Raw genomic sequence first — 12,372 nt, forward strand, 5'->3', positions numbered from 1 at the left:
CTTATATGATGACTGGTAACACATGTTAGGGCTAGTATGACTGCTGCTCCAGTATCGAATTAAGTTATTTGGGATGAATCTTACCCACTGTTAAAGTTAGCTTATATCTCCACGCTGATAGGTGAGCCGGCGTTCAAACAAAAAACCTAATGGCTGCCCGGATGACTGTCTAGTACACCTGGTCTCCACTAGGTGTGTTTCGAATGTTTCAGCTGTTGGCAGAATTCTCCTTGCTGCCATTGTGTATAGGCACTTGTTGGTATTTCATGGCTGTTTGCTGCTATCAGATTCCAGTGGATGCCTCCACTGGAATCAAGGCTAAGAATGTTAGGTTCTGTAGGAATGATCACTGTGCTTGCAGGATGTTGAGTTTTTAGGAGATACACATTGTTTAGCCGGCTGCGACGGTATAAAGTGTGATCGTGAAAATAGTTGTGAGGAATTAGGAATTTTCTAAGGGCTTTCTGGTTAAGTTCGTCAGTTCCTTCATCTATAGTTATCCATTCTCAGTCTTGGCTTTTCCTTTGCTAATGCTTTAGTTAGTACTGAGGCTACCTCTATAGCTCCGTCTTCCGCTCCCCTTTCAGTTCAGGAAAAGTGTATTGAGAATTTTGAATAGAATGTAAACTTTATTTTGGAGAGTACAGGGTTTGTCTGAATTGATTAGGGAACTGGTCTGGGTCCCTCCATAGTGTGCGTTCAGTTACGCAGTCCCTTGCAAGAGGTAAGGTGTTGGTTCCCTCACCTGTTCGTAGCCCAAGCTTAGGACTGCCCTGCGACAGTTGGAAGAGTCCGCTGCCAGGGAACCGAGTCGGTTCTTGGGACAATATGGTTCTGTGCCCTCCGTCACCTGCCTCTCTGTTTTTCACACTCATATTCTCGTATAATGCGTTAGCCGAAAGATCATTTTGGTAAACATTAATCTTCACTTTGTGTACGACTTCTGCCATCTTCGGCACCTAGTATGAGTTTATTAGCACTGATAAGACTAATTACATAGGTATAGAAAGTTTTATTAAAAATATTATGTCCGTAGAGAGTTTTACTTATTCTGATGTTATGTTGACTCAGTTGATTGTTTAACCAATCTCTTCATCTTTGTTCACTGTAAATCTTTGTCTGCTAGCCTATTCCTCTTTCTCCGTCGAAATGCATTTGAACATTCTTTACATGCTTTTTCTTCAGCTACTGGCAAATCTCTTACTTTGGGCTAGATTAATGTATCTCTTTCCAAATCTACCATGATTACAGTATCTTCTGTTGTTTCCAAGGTAGATATTATTAGTTACATAGCTTTCTAAGGATGTGTCATATGGGAATGCTCTAAAGCCTGTTGACTTTTGGACAAGGCGAGTCATTGTAACTCCTCTTCCCCCACCTCCGAACATTTCCCATTTTCTTTTGGTGCCTCATTTTCTTTTGTTCAGCTGACTCGTGTGGACTCAGCTGAGTCGCTTCTGACTGCGTTTCCATGTCTCCCTTTCATCGAGTTGTGGATGCGATGCAGGTACTTGGCTGCTGTCGCCTCCTGTCGCCAGGTCGCTAGCTGTTTCCCCCTGTCACCATCTGGTGGAAGAAGAGTTTGAATTGTAGGATCTCCTTCAGTTTGATTGCCGTTGGCTGGAGCGTTGTGCTTTGCTGCATCCTCATTTAGTTGAGGAAAGAGGCCTCATAGGGAATAGGTCTCGCTTGTCTTCAAGTATTTTGGTGCCTTTATGTATCTGGAGAAGAGAACCAAGCTTTCTCCTTTAATTAGAATGCATTTCGTAAGTTTTCTCTTACTTGGGCGCACAAAGCTGTCTTTAGGTCTGCAGGGGCTTGTCTTCTGGTTTTTTATGAAGCTGCGGAACACTGCCTCTTGTGATACAGGCGCTTAATGGCGCTTAAACCGTCTTCAGTAGAAGATTCAGTTTTCTTTTCTCTTTCCTGTGAAGAGACGACTTAAGACTGACAAGTGCTTTGGACATGCTGAAATGGAGTCTTAGCTTAGTATGTTGAAGTTTTTATCGTTTATTGAACTTTTGCCCAGCATATTGCCTCTTCTCTGCATCAGCTTAGAGAGGTTGAGGTACCAGCTTAGTGTGTTTTTGGCACCAGTGGGAGTTTAGTGAGGAAGATTGTTAGTTTTTAACTCATTTCTATTGCTGTAGGCTAATGTTCTTATGCCTGCATTAACTTTGTTTGGAAGAAGTGAGAACACTTATGCTCCTATCTGTAGTAAAGGCTTATACTGTACAGGTTAAGGTGATTAGGGAGGATATATTGGTACAAGTCTTGTTTTATACCTTTTGGGGATAAGTTCAGCCCCTAAGTTCTGGTAGATGGCCAGTTACAAGCCTCCTGGCATGCTTGGAGAGACTTTAGGAGCAGAACCTTATGTGGTGGAAGCAGTGAAGGAGAGTTATGATTCCTTTTAGGTTACCCTTTACTGGTTTAGTCTCTTATAGCTGTTCCTTTGTTTTCTCCAGCAGAAGTCTCTCATTCTTTAGTAGGATGTTGTAAATTAGAAAGAATGAAACGGACCAGACTGTAATTCACTTTTTCTTAGCAACTGGAGATTGGTGGCCATTGTTGGACACATTGAGACTGAATAACTTGACATATATGTGCCCATGTTTTTTAGTTTAGTGACTTTCCAAAAGAAAAATCAGAAGTTTTGGTGGACGCGCAGGAGACATTTTTCTCATACCAGTACATCCTGAGTCACACAAGTTCCTTCGAGGTGTATTTGCAGAGGAGGTATTGCTATTCAAGGCACTTTGTTTGGGCTCATGCACAGCGCCTCTATCAGTATTCACAGGTAATTTGTTGCCCATAGGTGGATGGTGTCGATATTTAGGAGCAAGAAATCTTTTCTACTGAGTTACTGGTTCAAGTTGGCTAACTCTGCCAACAGTATTCCAAAAGCCAAGGATCTGTTACTTCACCTGACTCAATCTCTGTGCATTATGATTTTCAGTCGACTTCCCTAATTCCTCCTCATTCTTATCCAGTGATGTGGGGATATACTTGAAATTTGCAGGCTTGTCTGTCAGAAGACAAATAGGCACATGTTTCTTGAAGAATTTTAGCCCCGAAGTAAACTTCCTAATTGTTAAGGGCTTTCTTTGTTAGGGAGCATGGCCTCACTGGGGATTTTGTTAGAATAATCAGACCCAGTTACAGTACAGGCTTAGGATAACAGATTATGACTTACAGCTAATGTTCATTAAACTTGTAAGTAATCCAGGACCATCATTGTTGCCAGGTTCTGTAGGAGGGATGCTGAAACCAAGAGTTGACCATTTTATTCTTAAATCTATGTCCAGGTTTTGTTTTTTTTCCCGCTCTGTCGTGTAACACAAAACAAAGAATTTTGATAGTGTCATTACTCTACATACAACATAGAATGGTCAACACTGCACTGGGTAAAGCTTACTACTATGCATTTCTGGCAAAAAATAGTGTGTTTTTCTTTAATATCTCCCATACTAATTACTTGATCAGAATGGTACTTTGACAAAACAATCTTGAGACCTTCCCCTAATTTTTTATACTATAATGCATTGGCAAATCTCGTTAATTAAGGTGTTTACTCTTGGCCTAATAAAGCCTAAGCCAAGTGAATCGGTTAAGTAGGTAAAGCAATTCGAATACCTACACTCCCCCGTCCCTCCCCTCTCCTTCCCTCCCTCTATCTCGACCCCCCTCCTATCCGTCCAGTAACCCCCTTTCCTAGTCTGGCGTCGCTTACTCTACCTTTTCTCTAACCTGTTATTTTGTTCATGAGACTTACCTGCCAGATATATATATAGCTGTATTCTCCGAAGGTCCGACAGAATTTCAAATTTCGCGGCACACGCAGTGGCCGGTCAGGTGGTTAGTACCCATTCCCGCCGCTGGGAGGCGGGTATCAGGAACCATTCCCATTTTCTATTCAGATTTTCTCTGTCGCCGGACTGTCAACACCTGTTGTCAGTTCCTCCGCCTTTTGGATTTCGAAATTTGTTGTCACTTAAGTATTTTGGTTGTTTTTTGGTATTCGACTGGATCTGTGACTTGGCATACGCTCTTTGTGGACCGTTTTTGATTTTGCTTTTGACTTTTCTTATAATTAAGATGTCTTACCTCTAGCTATCGAGTCTGTAGCTTGGGTGAATGTAAGGTGAGGCTATCGAAGACTTTGATAGTTCCTCACTCTTTATGTATGATATGTAAGGGTGTTCAATGCTCTATGATAATCGGTAATGAATGTGTGGGATTGTCTGAGGGTGAGTGGAAGAAATATGAAGCCTATATGCTTAAATTGGAGCGTGATAGGCTGAGGAAATCTTCCTCCTAGAGTGCATCCTTAGTTGGACAGTCAGGTTTTCTCCTACTAGTAACCCTGTAGTAATTTATTATTAACCCTGTAGTTTGTTGCTGCAGAAGGTAATTCCCTGGCTCTCGTGTGGAGTCAATGCGTGCTCTTGAAACTAAAGTGAATGCAATTCAAACGCATAGTGTTAGTGCTAGTGCCCCTAGTGTTGTGGAGGGGGCGTCAGATCGGCCCTATAATGCCTCTAGGCCTGGACCTCTGTCGAACTCCCAGGACCAGGAGGGGCATGTCGAAAGCCGCATGAGGGTTACGGGGCTTCCCACCGATCTGGCGTCCCTTCGGCAGGTCCTGATGACGCTACCCAGGCTGCCAGGGATCGTGCTCAGGCACGCATCCTGAAGGATTGCTTCTCGTCCTCCGACACGTCCTCCCCGCCACGGGGTTGGAGCTCTCGGTTGGACTCTCGCCCTCTTAAGAGAAGCTTAGAGGAGAGGACGCTTCACGTCCTCTTCCTCTAGACGTTTGTACTCTTCCCCGAAAGTTGCGTGGATATTCCTCTACAGAAGAGAATAAAGTGTTTTTCGAATGATCACTCTACTCGACCCCCCTGTCGCGCTAAGGCAAGGGCTAGAGCTTCTTCCCCTGTGGAAGGAAGTATACGTCTCTCGCCCCTTTCCTTCTCTCAGGTTCAGCCCTTCTCCCGAGAGAGTGGCTTCTCCAGCGCGTAAGATTTTGTTGGGTTTGCAACAACAGCTGGATGCTCTCATGAACCTTTCAAGATTCGAATCTGCCTGTTAAGAGGTACAGACTTTCACCTTCGTCTCCCGCTTCGGGAACGATACAGAGCGTCTGTCTTCTAGAGAGAGTGTTTAGTGGCTTCCTATTCGTCTTCCCCGAGTTGAGGTGTTGGCCTTTTCTCTTGTCTCGCGCCAGGAGCGCGTCTTGCTCTTCGTGCGCTTCTCACGCTTCACGCGCTCCTCACCTTGACGCTCGGCGCGCGCCTAGCCATGACGCTTAGCGGCGCCACGCTGTGACTCTCTTCTAGTACTTGCCACGGAGCCTCTCGCGCGTCACGCCATGACGCTCCGCGCTCGCTTCGCCGTATAGCTTCAAGTCTTGTGTTGACACCGCTCCAGTTTCATCATGTCGCACAACTACCCGCTTCAACATTTGATGTCCTTCTTAATTTAGCCAGTACTTGCTTCGGCAGTACATATACTAATTGGAACGATACAGAGAAGATTAGCATGGCTCTTGCGCAAGGATGACACGCTAATCGTGAAGCGTTCCACATTTTTTATGTTTACTATACGTACTCTAGTTGATGACTTCTTCGTTCGCGGGAGTTCCCGCTTACGTATCGGCGAATCGGAACTACTTTCACCACTCACTCAAGACCCTCCAGCTGCGGAAGAACATCCTCTTTCGTCACAGCCTTTGTATGAAGAGAAACTTCTTTCGTCTTCTTCTTCCTCTGATTATCAGACTCTGGCTTTTTTCTTAGGGATCTGTTTCCTGAGACTTTTCAACCGTCGGCTCCTCTCTCTCCACCCTCGCAGTTGTCTTTGTCTTAAGGGGAGCGTTTGACGAAAAAATCGGAAATAAAATTTTCTGGGATATTTTATATATGGCATCATACATATCCTGACTATCTTCTCAGAAAGTTTTATTTAAAAGTTCGCCACAGTTAGAAGTTATAAACAAAACAGTAACCTATCATAGTCAAATTACATTTTTCATATAATGTAATGATATTGTCAGTATATCGGTGGTAATTTCCTTTTAGCTATGAAATAATATCTAATGCGATCTATGGCAACCCTGTGGACATAGTACGCATCAGCGAAAGACAGGAATGCCGCAGGGCAGTCAGTGGCAGTCAGTCAGTAGCAGCTCAGAGCTTGACTAAGTAAGACGTCTCGCTGGCCATCCTCAGCCGTGTTTTGACACTCGCTTCATTTAGCTTCATTTAGCGAAGTTATATTACTTTGCAGGTCTATTTTTTGGCTTTTCATTATGTCATAAAAACATCAAACTGTGTAACGGCAAGCAAATAAATACACAGAGAAGCAAAAAATATCGTTTTTTCTCAAAACTAAAGTTATCGACATTCAAACTGCATCTCCTTCATAACGCTTGCACCGATCTCAGATACAAAAAGTAAACGAAAGCTAAATGTTTGCATAACAAAGGGGCTTCCATGGGAAGCAACACGAGACCCGCACCACGAGAAAGAGTTTTTTTCCCGAAGGAATGTCACTTCCAAGAGAGGTAGCAAGTGACTCCCTTCATCTCCAGACTCCCTTTGCAACCAGGCTTCATTTTGCACAAGCCTGGAAAGAGTGAGGGGCAGACGTTTGGTCCCTCCTACTGTTAGAGAGAGGTTACTTGATTCCCTTCCTGTCTCCTCTTTTGTTTTTTGTTTCCCAACTGCCTTCCTGTCAAACAGAAAATTGTTTGACCTGCTCGAACAGATGTTCGAGCGGAGAGCAGTGGAACAGATATTGGACTCGGTGTTCCCCGGGATTTTACTACAGATTGTTTCTAGTCCCGAAACTTTCAGTAGGCTGGAGACCCGTCTTGGACGTCAACAGGTCGAACAACTTGGTCCGGAAGGAAAAGTTCAAGATGGAGACCTCGCAGTCAATACTAGGAGCCCTTCATCCCGGGGATTGGATGGTATCTTTGGATCTCCAAGATACTTATCTTCACGCCCCAATTCATCCACGTTCGGTGAAGTATCTCAGGTTGTCTTGGGGGACTAGACGTACCAGTTCAGGGCTCTCTGCTTTGGACTCTGCACAACGGCCATACCACGTTGAAAACACCGCTTCTCGTCCGATCAGCGAAGTTAAGCAACGTTGGGTCTGGTCAGTACTTGGATGGTTGACCGCCTGGGAACACCAGATGCTGTTGGCGTCACATTTTGCTCCTAGGGTGTTTACACGTCTCATGAAAAACGTTGCGATGCAGTTGCATCTGTCGCACGTCAGGATCTCACTCTACTTGGACGACTGGTTGATTCGAGCGTCGTCGAAGCGAAGGTATCTGGAGGACCTTCAGTTGACTCTGCAACTCGTGAAGTCCCTGGGACTTCTGGTCTGTGGAGAAGTCGCAGCTGATCCCCTCACTGTCCATTGTGTCTGGGAATTCAGATCTATTCAGCGGCTTTTATAGCGTCTCCGTCGCAAGAACGGCAACTTCTATGTACGAAAAAGTTTCGGCCTTCTTGGAAAAGGAAACATGCTAGGTGAAGGAAGGAATGAGTCTGCTGGGGACCATTTCCTCGCTGGAGAAGTTTGTTTTCTGGGGAGTCTGCATCTCAGGCCTCTTCAGTTCTTTTTGTTGGAGAACTGACAAAGCAAGGAAGACTTGAAAGAGGAATTGAGAATTCTTCCTTATATAAAGAGGATCTGTGGTGGTGGCTCGATCCAACGGAATTGCAGAAAGGGATCTCCCTCAAGCTTCTGAACCCCAACCTAGTGTTGTTTTTCCGACGGGTCGTCAACAGGTTGGGGGGCAACACTAGAGGGAGAGAAAGTGTTAGGAACCTGGAGAGAGGAACAGGTGTCCTGGCACATCGACTTCAAAGATTTGGCGGCTATCTTTTAGCTCGCCAATTCTTCGAGGTCCAAGTTTGCAATCGTGTAGTTCTAGCAAACTCGGACAATACTTGTTCCCTGTTCAGCCTTGCAAGAGAGATTATTCTTTGAGCCTATGCTCGCAACATTTCGATTCTCACAAGTTTTGTGGCAGAGGTCGAAAATGTTCGAGCAGACCTGCTCTGTTGGCGCCATCAACTCCTGCCGAAGGAATGGACCCTTCATCAGGAGGTTTGCCAAGATTTTTGGAAATTTTGGGGTCTCCATCTTGTGGATATTTTCACGACCTCAAGAACAGCGAGGCTCCCTCTGTAAAGCTCATCTGTACTCGACCCTGGGGCAGTTGCGATAGTTGCTCTTCCCTGGGATTGGACGGGAATAGATGTTTACGCCTTTTTCCCCGTTCTAAATTCTGGGAGAAGTCATACGCAAGTTCGCGGCCTCACAAGGGACGAGGATGACTCTCATCCCCATGTTTTGGCCTTCGAACCACTGGTTCTCGGAGTTTCTCCTCTGGTTGGTAGACGTTCCGAGGACCCTTCCTATGAGAGCAGACCTGCTCATACAAACCCACTTCACGAGATATCTTTGAATCTCCCCGCTCTGAACCTGACTGCTTTCAGACTATCGAAACTTGGTCAGAGCGAAGGGGTTTTTCTGGCCAGGTGGCACGGGCCATCGCTAGAGCCAGAAGTTCTTCATCTAAAGGATATATCTAGCGAAGTGAGCAACCTTCAAAGGTTGGTGTAGAAAGAAGGGCTTTTCCTCTTCCTCTATCACTGTGAGCCAGGTTGCGGATTTTCTCCTTTACTTAAGAGAAAAACTCGATATAGCAGTTCCGACTATCAAGTGTTATCGGAGCATGCTTTCGATTGTATACAGACACAGAGGATTAGCTTTGTCTGACAATAAGGACCTCCACGATCTTACGAGCTCTTTCTAGACGTCCAAGGTTCCTCAGCTGATTTCCCCTGCTTGGAACTTGGACGTAATGCTCAAGTTTTTGATGTTTAGTCCTTTTGAGCCTCTCCACTCTGCATCTCTTAAGGATGTTACTCGAAACGGCATTCCTCGCGGCGAAGAGAGTGAGAGAAGTTCGAGGCCGTCATGTGGGCTTCAAGGAACACAATGCTGTCTATTCTTTAAGCCCTAAGTTCTTGGCTAAGAATGATAGGTCTTCTAACCCTTGGCCTAGACACTTTGAAATTAAAGGTTTAGCAGACCTTATTGGACAGGAACCTGAGGGAGTTCTATGTCCAGTTAGAGCTCTCAAGTACTACCTTAAAAGAACACAGGACACTCGTGGTCCATTGGATGTTTTATGGTGTTCTGTGAGGCAACCAGTTAAACCTATGTCGAAGAATGCACTGGCATTCTTCATTAGGGACGTCATTAAGGACGCACACTCTAGTTGTGACGACTCAACTTCAAGTTGTTGAGAGTTAACGCTCACGAGGTGAGGGCAGTTGCTACCTCCATGGCGTTCAAGAAAAATATGGTACTCAGTGACATTTTTAGTGCCACATTTTGGCGAAGTCAATTCGGTGTTTGCCTCACACTCTTGGCAAGATGTTTAGGTAGCATACGAAATTGCTTTTCGCTGGGACCATACATTGCTGCTTCAGCAACCTTGGGGACAAGGGGTAACTCTGATCCTATCCCCTTTTTAATTGTGTTTTTGTGGTTGTTGGGTCGACTACTGGAGGCAGTCTTCCCAATCCTTTGCAAACTAACGCTTTAGGTGTTGGTTAGGTGGTTAGTAATGCTCTTTTGTCCTCTTTGTATGGGCTATGATCTAGTCACATTGTGGTCACGCCCCCGTTGACAGATCATCTAGAAGTCGCCAGCTATATAGGTCACTACCTCGCTGGGGTCTCTAGTAAAGCAGAAGCAGACTAGAGTGACAGTAACCACTCAGTCAGCTACGCTATCAGATAAGGAACCAAAATAATTTTACCAATAATTGGTTTTTCCTATTTCTTGGCTGTCTCTACCCCCCTCCAAAGGTGGTATTCAGCTATATATATATCTGGCAGGTAAGTCTCATGAACAAAATGATATTTTAATGATAAAATAAAGTTTGTTCATACTTACCTGGCAGATATATATATTTATATTGCCCTCCCTCCTCCCCTCAGGAGACAGTGGCGTTAGAAAATCTGAATAGAAAATGGGAATGGTTCTGATACCCGCCTCCCAGCGGCGGAATGGGTACTAACCACCTGACCGGCCACTGCGTGTGCCGCGAAATTTGAAATTCTGTCGGACCTTCGGAGAATACAGCTATATATATATCTGCCAGGTAAGTATGAACAAACTTTATTTTATCATTAAAATATCATATTTGTTAATAACTGATAGAATTGATATGTTGGATTCTTGTTTTAATTCTTATTAACATTTCATGATGTTGTATTTCGTCAGGGTGTATAAGGAGTTTATAGCCTTTAGCCTATTTATCCAACTTGATGAACCTGCCCTGAGGGCTTCTTAAATCCTTAAAGTTTCGTGCGATATACGGCTACGACTTGGAAAGATAACCAAAATTAAATCTCATAATACAGCTTAAGACCCATCATACAATTACAACAGATTCAGATATCTAAAGCCAAGCTTAATTCCTTTTTTAAGGTGTAGACAGCATAAATTGCATTGAACAGTCATGCAGAAGTTATCTTTATCTAATGTATTTCCAATCTGCATTCCCTTTCGTTTTACTGTTATTTTTCATAACTGGGCTACCTTATCTGCTGGTGCCCCTGGTATCTATACCTATTAAGACAAAAATAGTAATAATGATAACAGTTGTAATGATAATCATGATAAAGATGTTAATGATAAAAGAAGCATGACAGAAGTTTCTCTGTCTGTCTGACTGACTCTCTCTCTCTCTCTCTCTCTCTCTCTCTCTCTCTCTCTCTCTCTCTCTCTCTCTCTCTCTCTCTCTCTCTAATGTGAAATAATTATCACCATCATCAGTTGGGAGACTAAAGGAAACAATTGAACAAAAATCACAAAAAATTTATTCATAACCGTCATCACTGTCAAGGAACAGATCATCCTCATCATCACTGTTTATGGTGATGATTATACATAGGTTCTACAGGTATTTGGATGTTATCATTTGACCAGTATGCTTGTTCGAAGGCTCTGGACCGTCTTATTGCACCGTCCCACCTTCCTTTGTTGCACTAACCTTCGCTTCCTCTATTCTGGCCTGTAAATCTGCCCGAGTGAATCGCTGCAATGAGGAACGCACACGTTTTTTCATAAAGCCCCAGACCTGCTCGATAGCATTGAGCTCAGGATGAGCAGGTGGTAGTCGGACGACTTCATGTCCCCATGAACGGATGTTGTTGTCAATATTATACACAGGTAGTGGGCGATTTTGCTTGCAGATTTGCAACAGCTCAGGGCGTGTGGCGTTTGGAGGGAATGGTATCTGGCGGCACGTCAACCATTTCATGATATCTGCTTCAAAGGTGGAGGAGTTTGGGCAACGACTATCTTCGCTCAATTGGTTGTGGCAGAGTGCATTATCAAGCACAAGCACTGCTGGCTCAGGCAATGATGGAAGAAGTTGGGGCGTGAGCCAACGAACGAAGAGGTCGGCATTCATTTCGCCATGGTAGTCACAAGTTTTGTTTTTTGTAGGAAAAGACAAGAATGATTCCTCAATGAAACCATCTTCTGTGTCGGTAGCAACAAGCACAAAACGCTCCCCTTCTCCAGGAGGGACCTGCCGACGACTGTAGGTGGCACTTGTCATGGACTGTGTGGCATCAACCCACTCGCTGCTAGGATGCATCCTCGTGGTGAACCATGTTTCATCGATGTATACCACCTTTCTCCCCTCCTTCCGATATTCATTAAGTACTCGGAGAGTGCGAATGCGCCATCACACTATATCAAGCTTCCTTTTTGACATACATTTTTCGTTGTGTGGCCTTATAGCAGAACAACCCCATGTTATGTAGTAATCGCCACTCTGATAATTCTGATGTTCCAGCTGGGATGATGCCGTTTTCACGTAAACCCTGTGTCAGACTTTTAATGGCGAATGTGTTTTTCTTAGCGAATTCACCATGTACATAGCGGCGAATGGCACCGATAGCAAAATTATCAAAGGCACTTGGTGTGGGTGTCGGGGTACCATGTGTCGTTGACGGGTAATTGTCTGTAAAAGTGAATGCACTGTCGTCGTCTTCATGCCTATGACGTCTGCAATACGATTGTAAGGCCTGTGTGGAAAACACAATAGCTGTAGAATACAAACAGAATTATACTGTGACACAAATAAATATAGTATTTAAAACTATGATAAAAAAATCTACGAACTACACAATTTGTTGGATTGATACGCACAATTACACACACACACACACATACTAACACACACACACACATATATATATATATATATATATATATATATATATATGTATATATATATGTATATATATATATGTATAT

At 44.0% G+C, this 12,372-nt stretch overlaps 1 protein-coding gene and 2 non-coding genes across 3 annotated transcripts; 2 read left to right on the plus strand and 1 right to left on the minus strand.

Annotated features, from left to right (window-relative positions):
• Window positions 1-2,918: 2,918 nt before the first annotated feature.
• LOC136835824 (uncharacterized) lies at window positions 2,919-11,707 on the minus strand. The gene is made up of 2 exons (XM_067099677.1): window positions 11,077-11,707; window positions 2,919-3,028 (listed from the first exon to the last, which is right to left on the minus strand). Exons 1-2 carry the CDS (start codon window positions 11,705-11,707, stop codon window positions 2,919-2,921), a joined length of 741 nt encoding a protein of 246 aa, XP_066955778.1.
• On the plus strand, window positions 5,492-5,595 carry LOC136835986 (U6 spliceosomal RNA). The gene has a single exon (XR_010852324.1). It is a non-coding gene; the product is annotated as a U6 spliceosomal RNA (small nuclear RNA).
• On the plus strand, window positions 7,098-7,216 carry LOC136835988 (5S ribosomal RNA). The gene has a single exon (XR_010852326.1). It is a non-coding gene; the product is annotated as a 5S ribosomal RNA (ribosomal RNA).
• Window positions 11,708-12,372: the final 665 nt, after the last annotated feature.

Source organism: Macrobrachium rosenbergii, chromosome 55, assembly GCF_040412425.1.
Source record: "Macrobrachium rosenbergii isolate ZJJX-2024 chromosome 55, ASM4041242v1, whole genome shotgun sequence".
NCBI classification, from domain to species: domain Eukaryota; kingdom Metazoa; phylum Arthropoda; class Malacostraca; order Decapoda; family Palaemonidae; genus Macrobrachium; species Macrobrachium rosenbergii.

What these genes read in the sequence shown, in the direction of transcription:
- LOC136835824 (XM_067099677.1), bottom strand. Translation starts at nt 11,707, where the DNA reads ATGCATCCTAGCAGCGAGTGGGTTGATGCCACACAGTCCATGACAAGT. An exon ending in GGTTAGTGCAACAAAGGAAG is followed by an intron (nt 3,029 to 11,076) that starts GTGGGACGGTGC and finishes GTCTTCTGACAG; the next exon opens with ACAAGCCTGCAAATTTCAAG.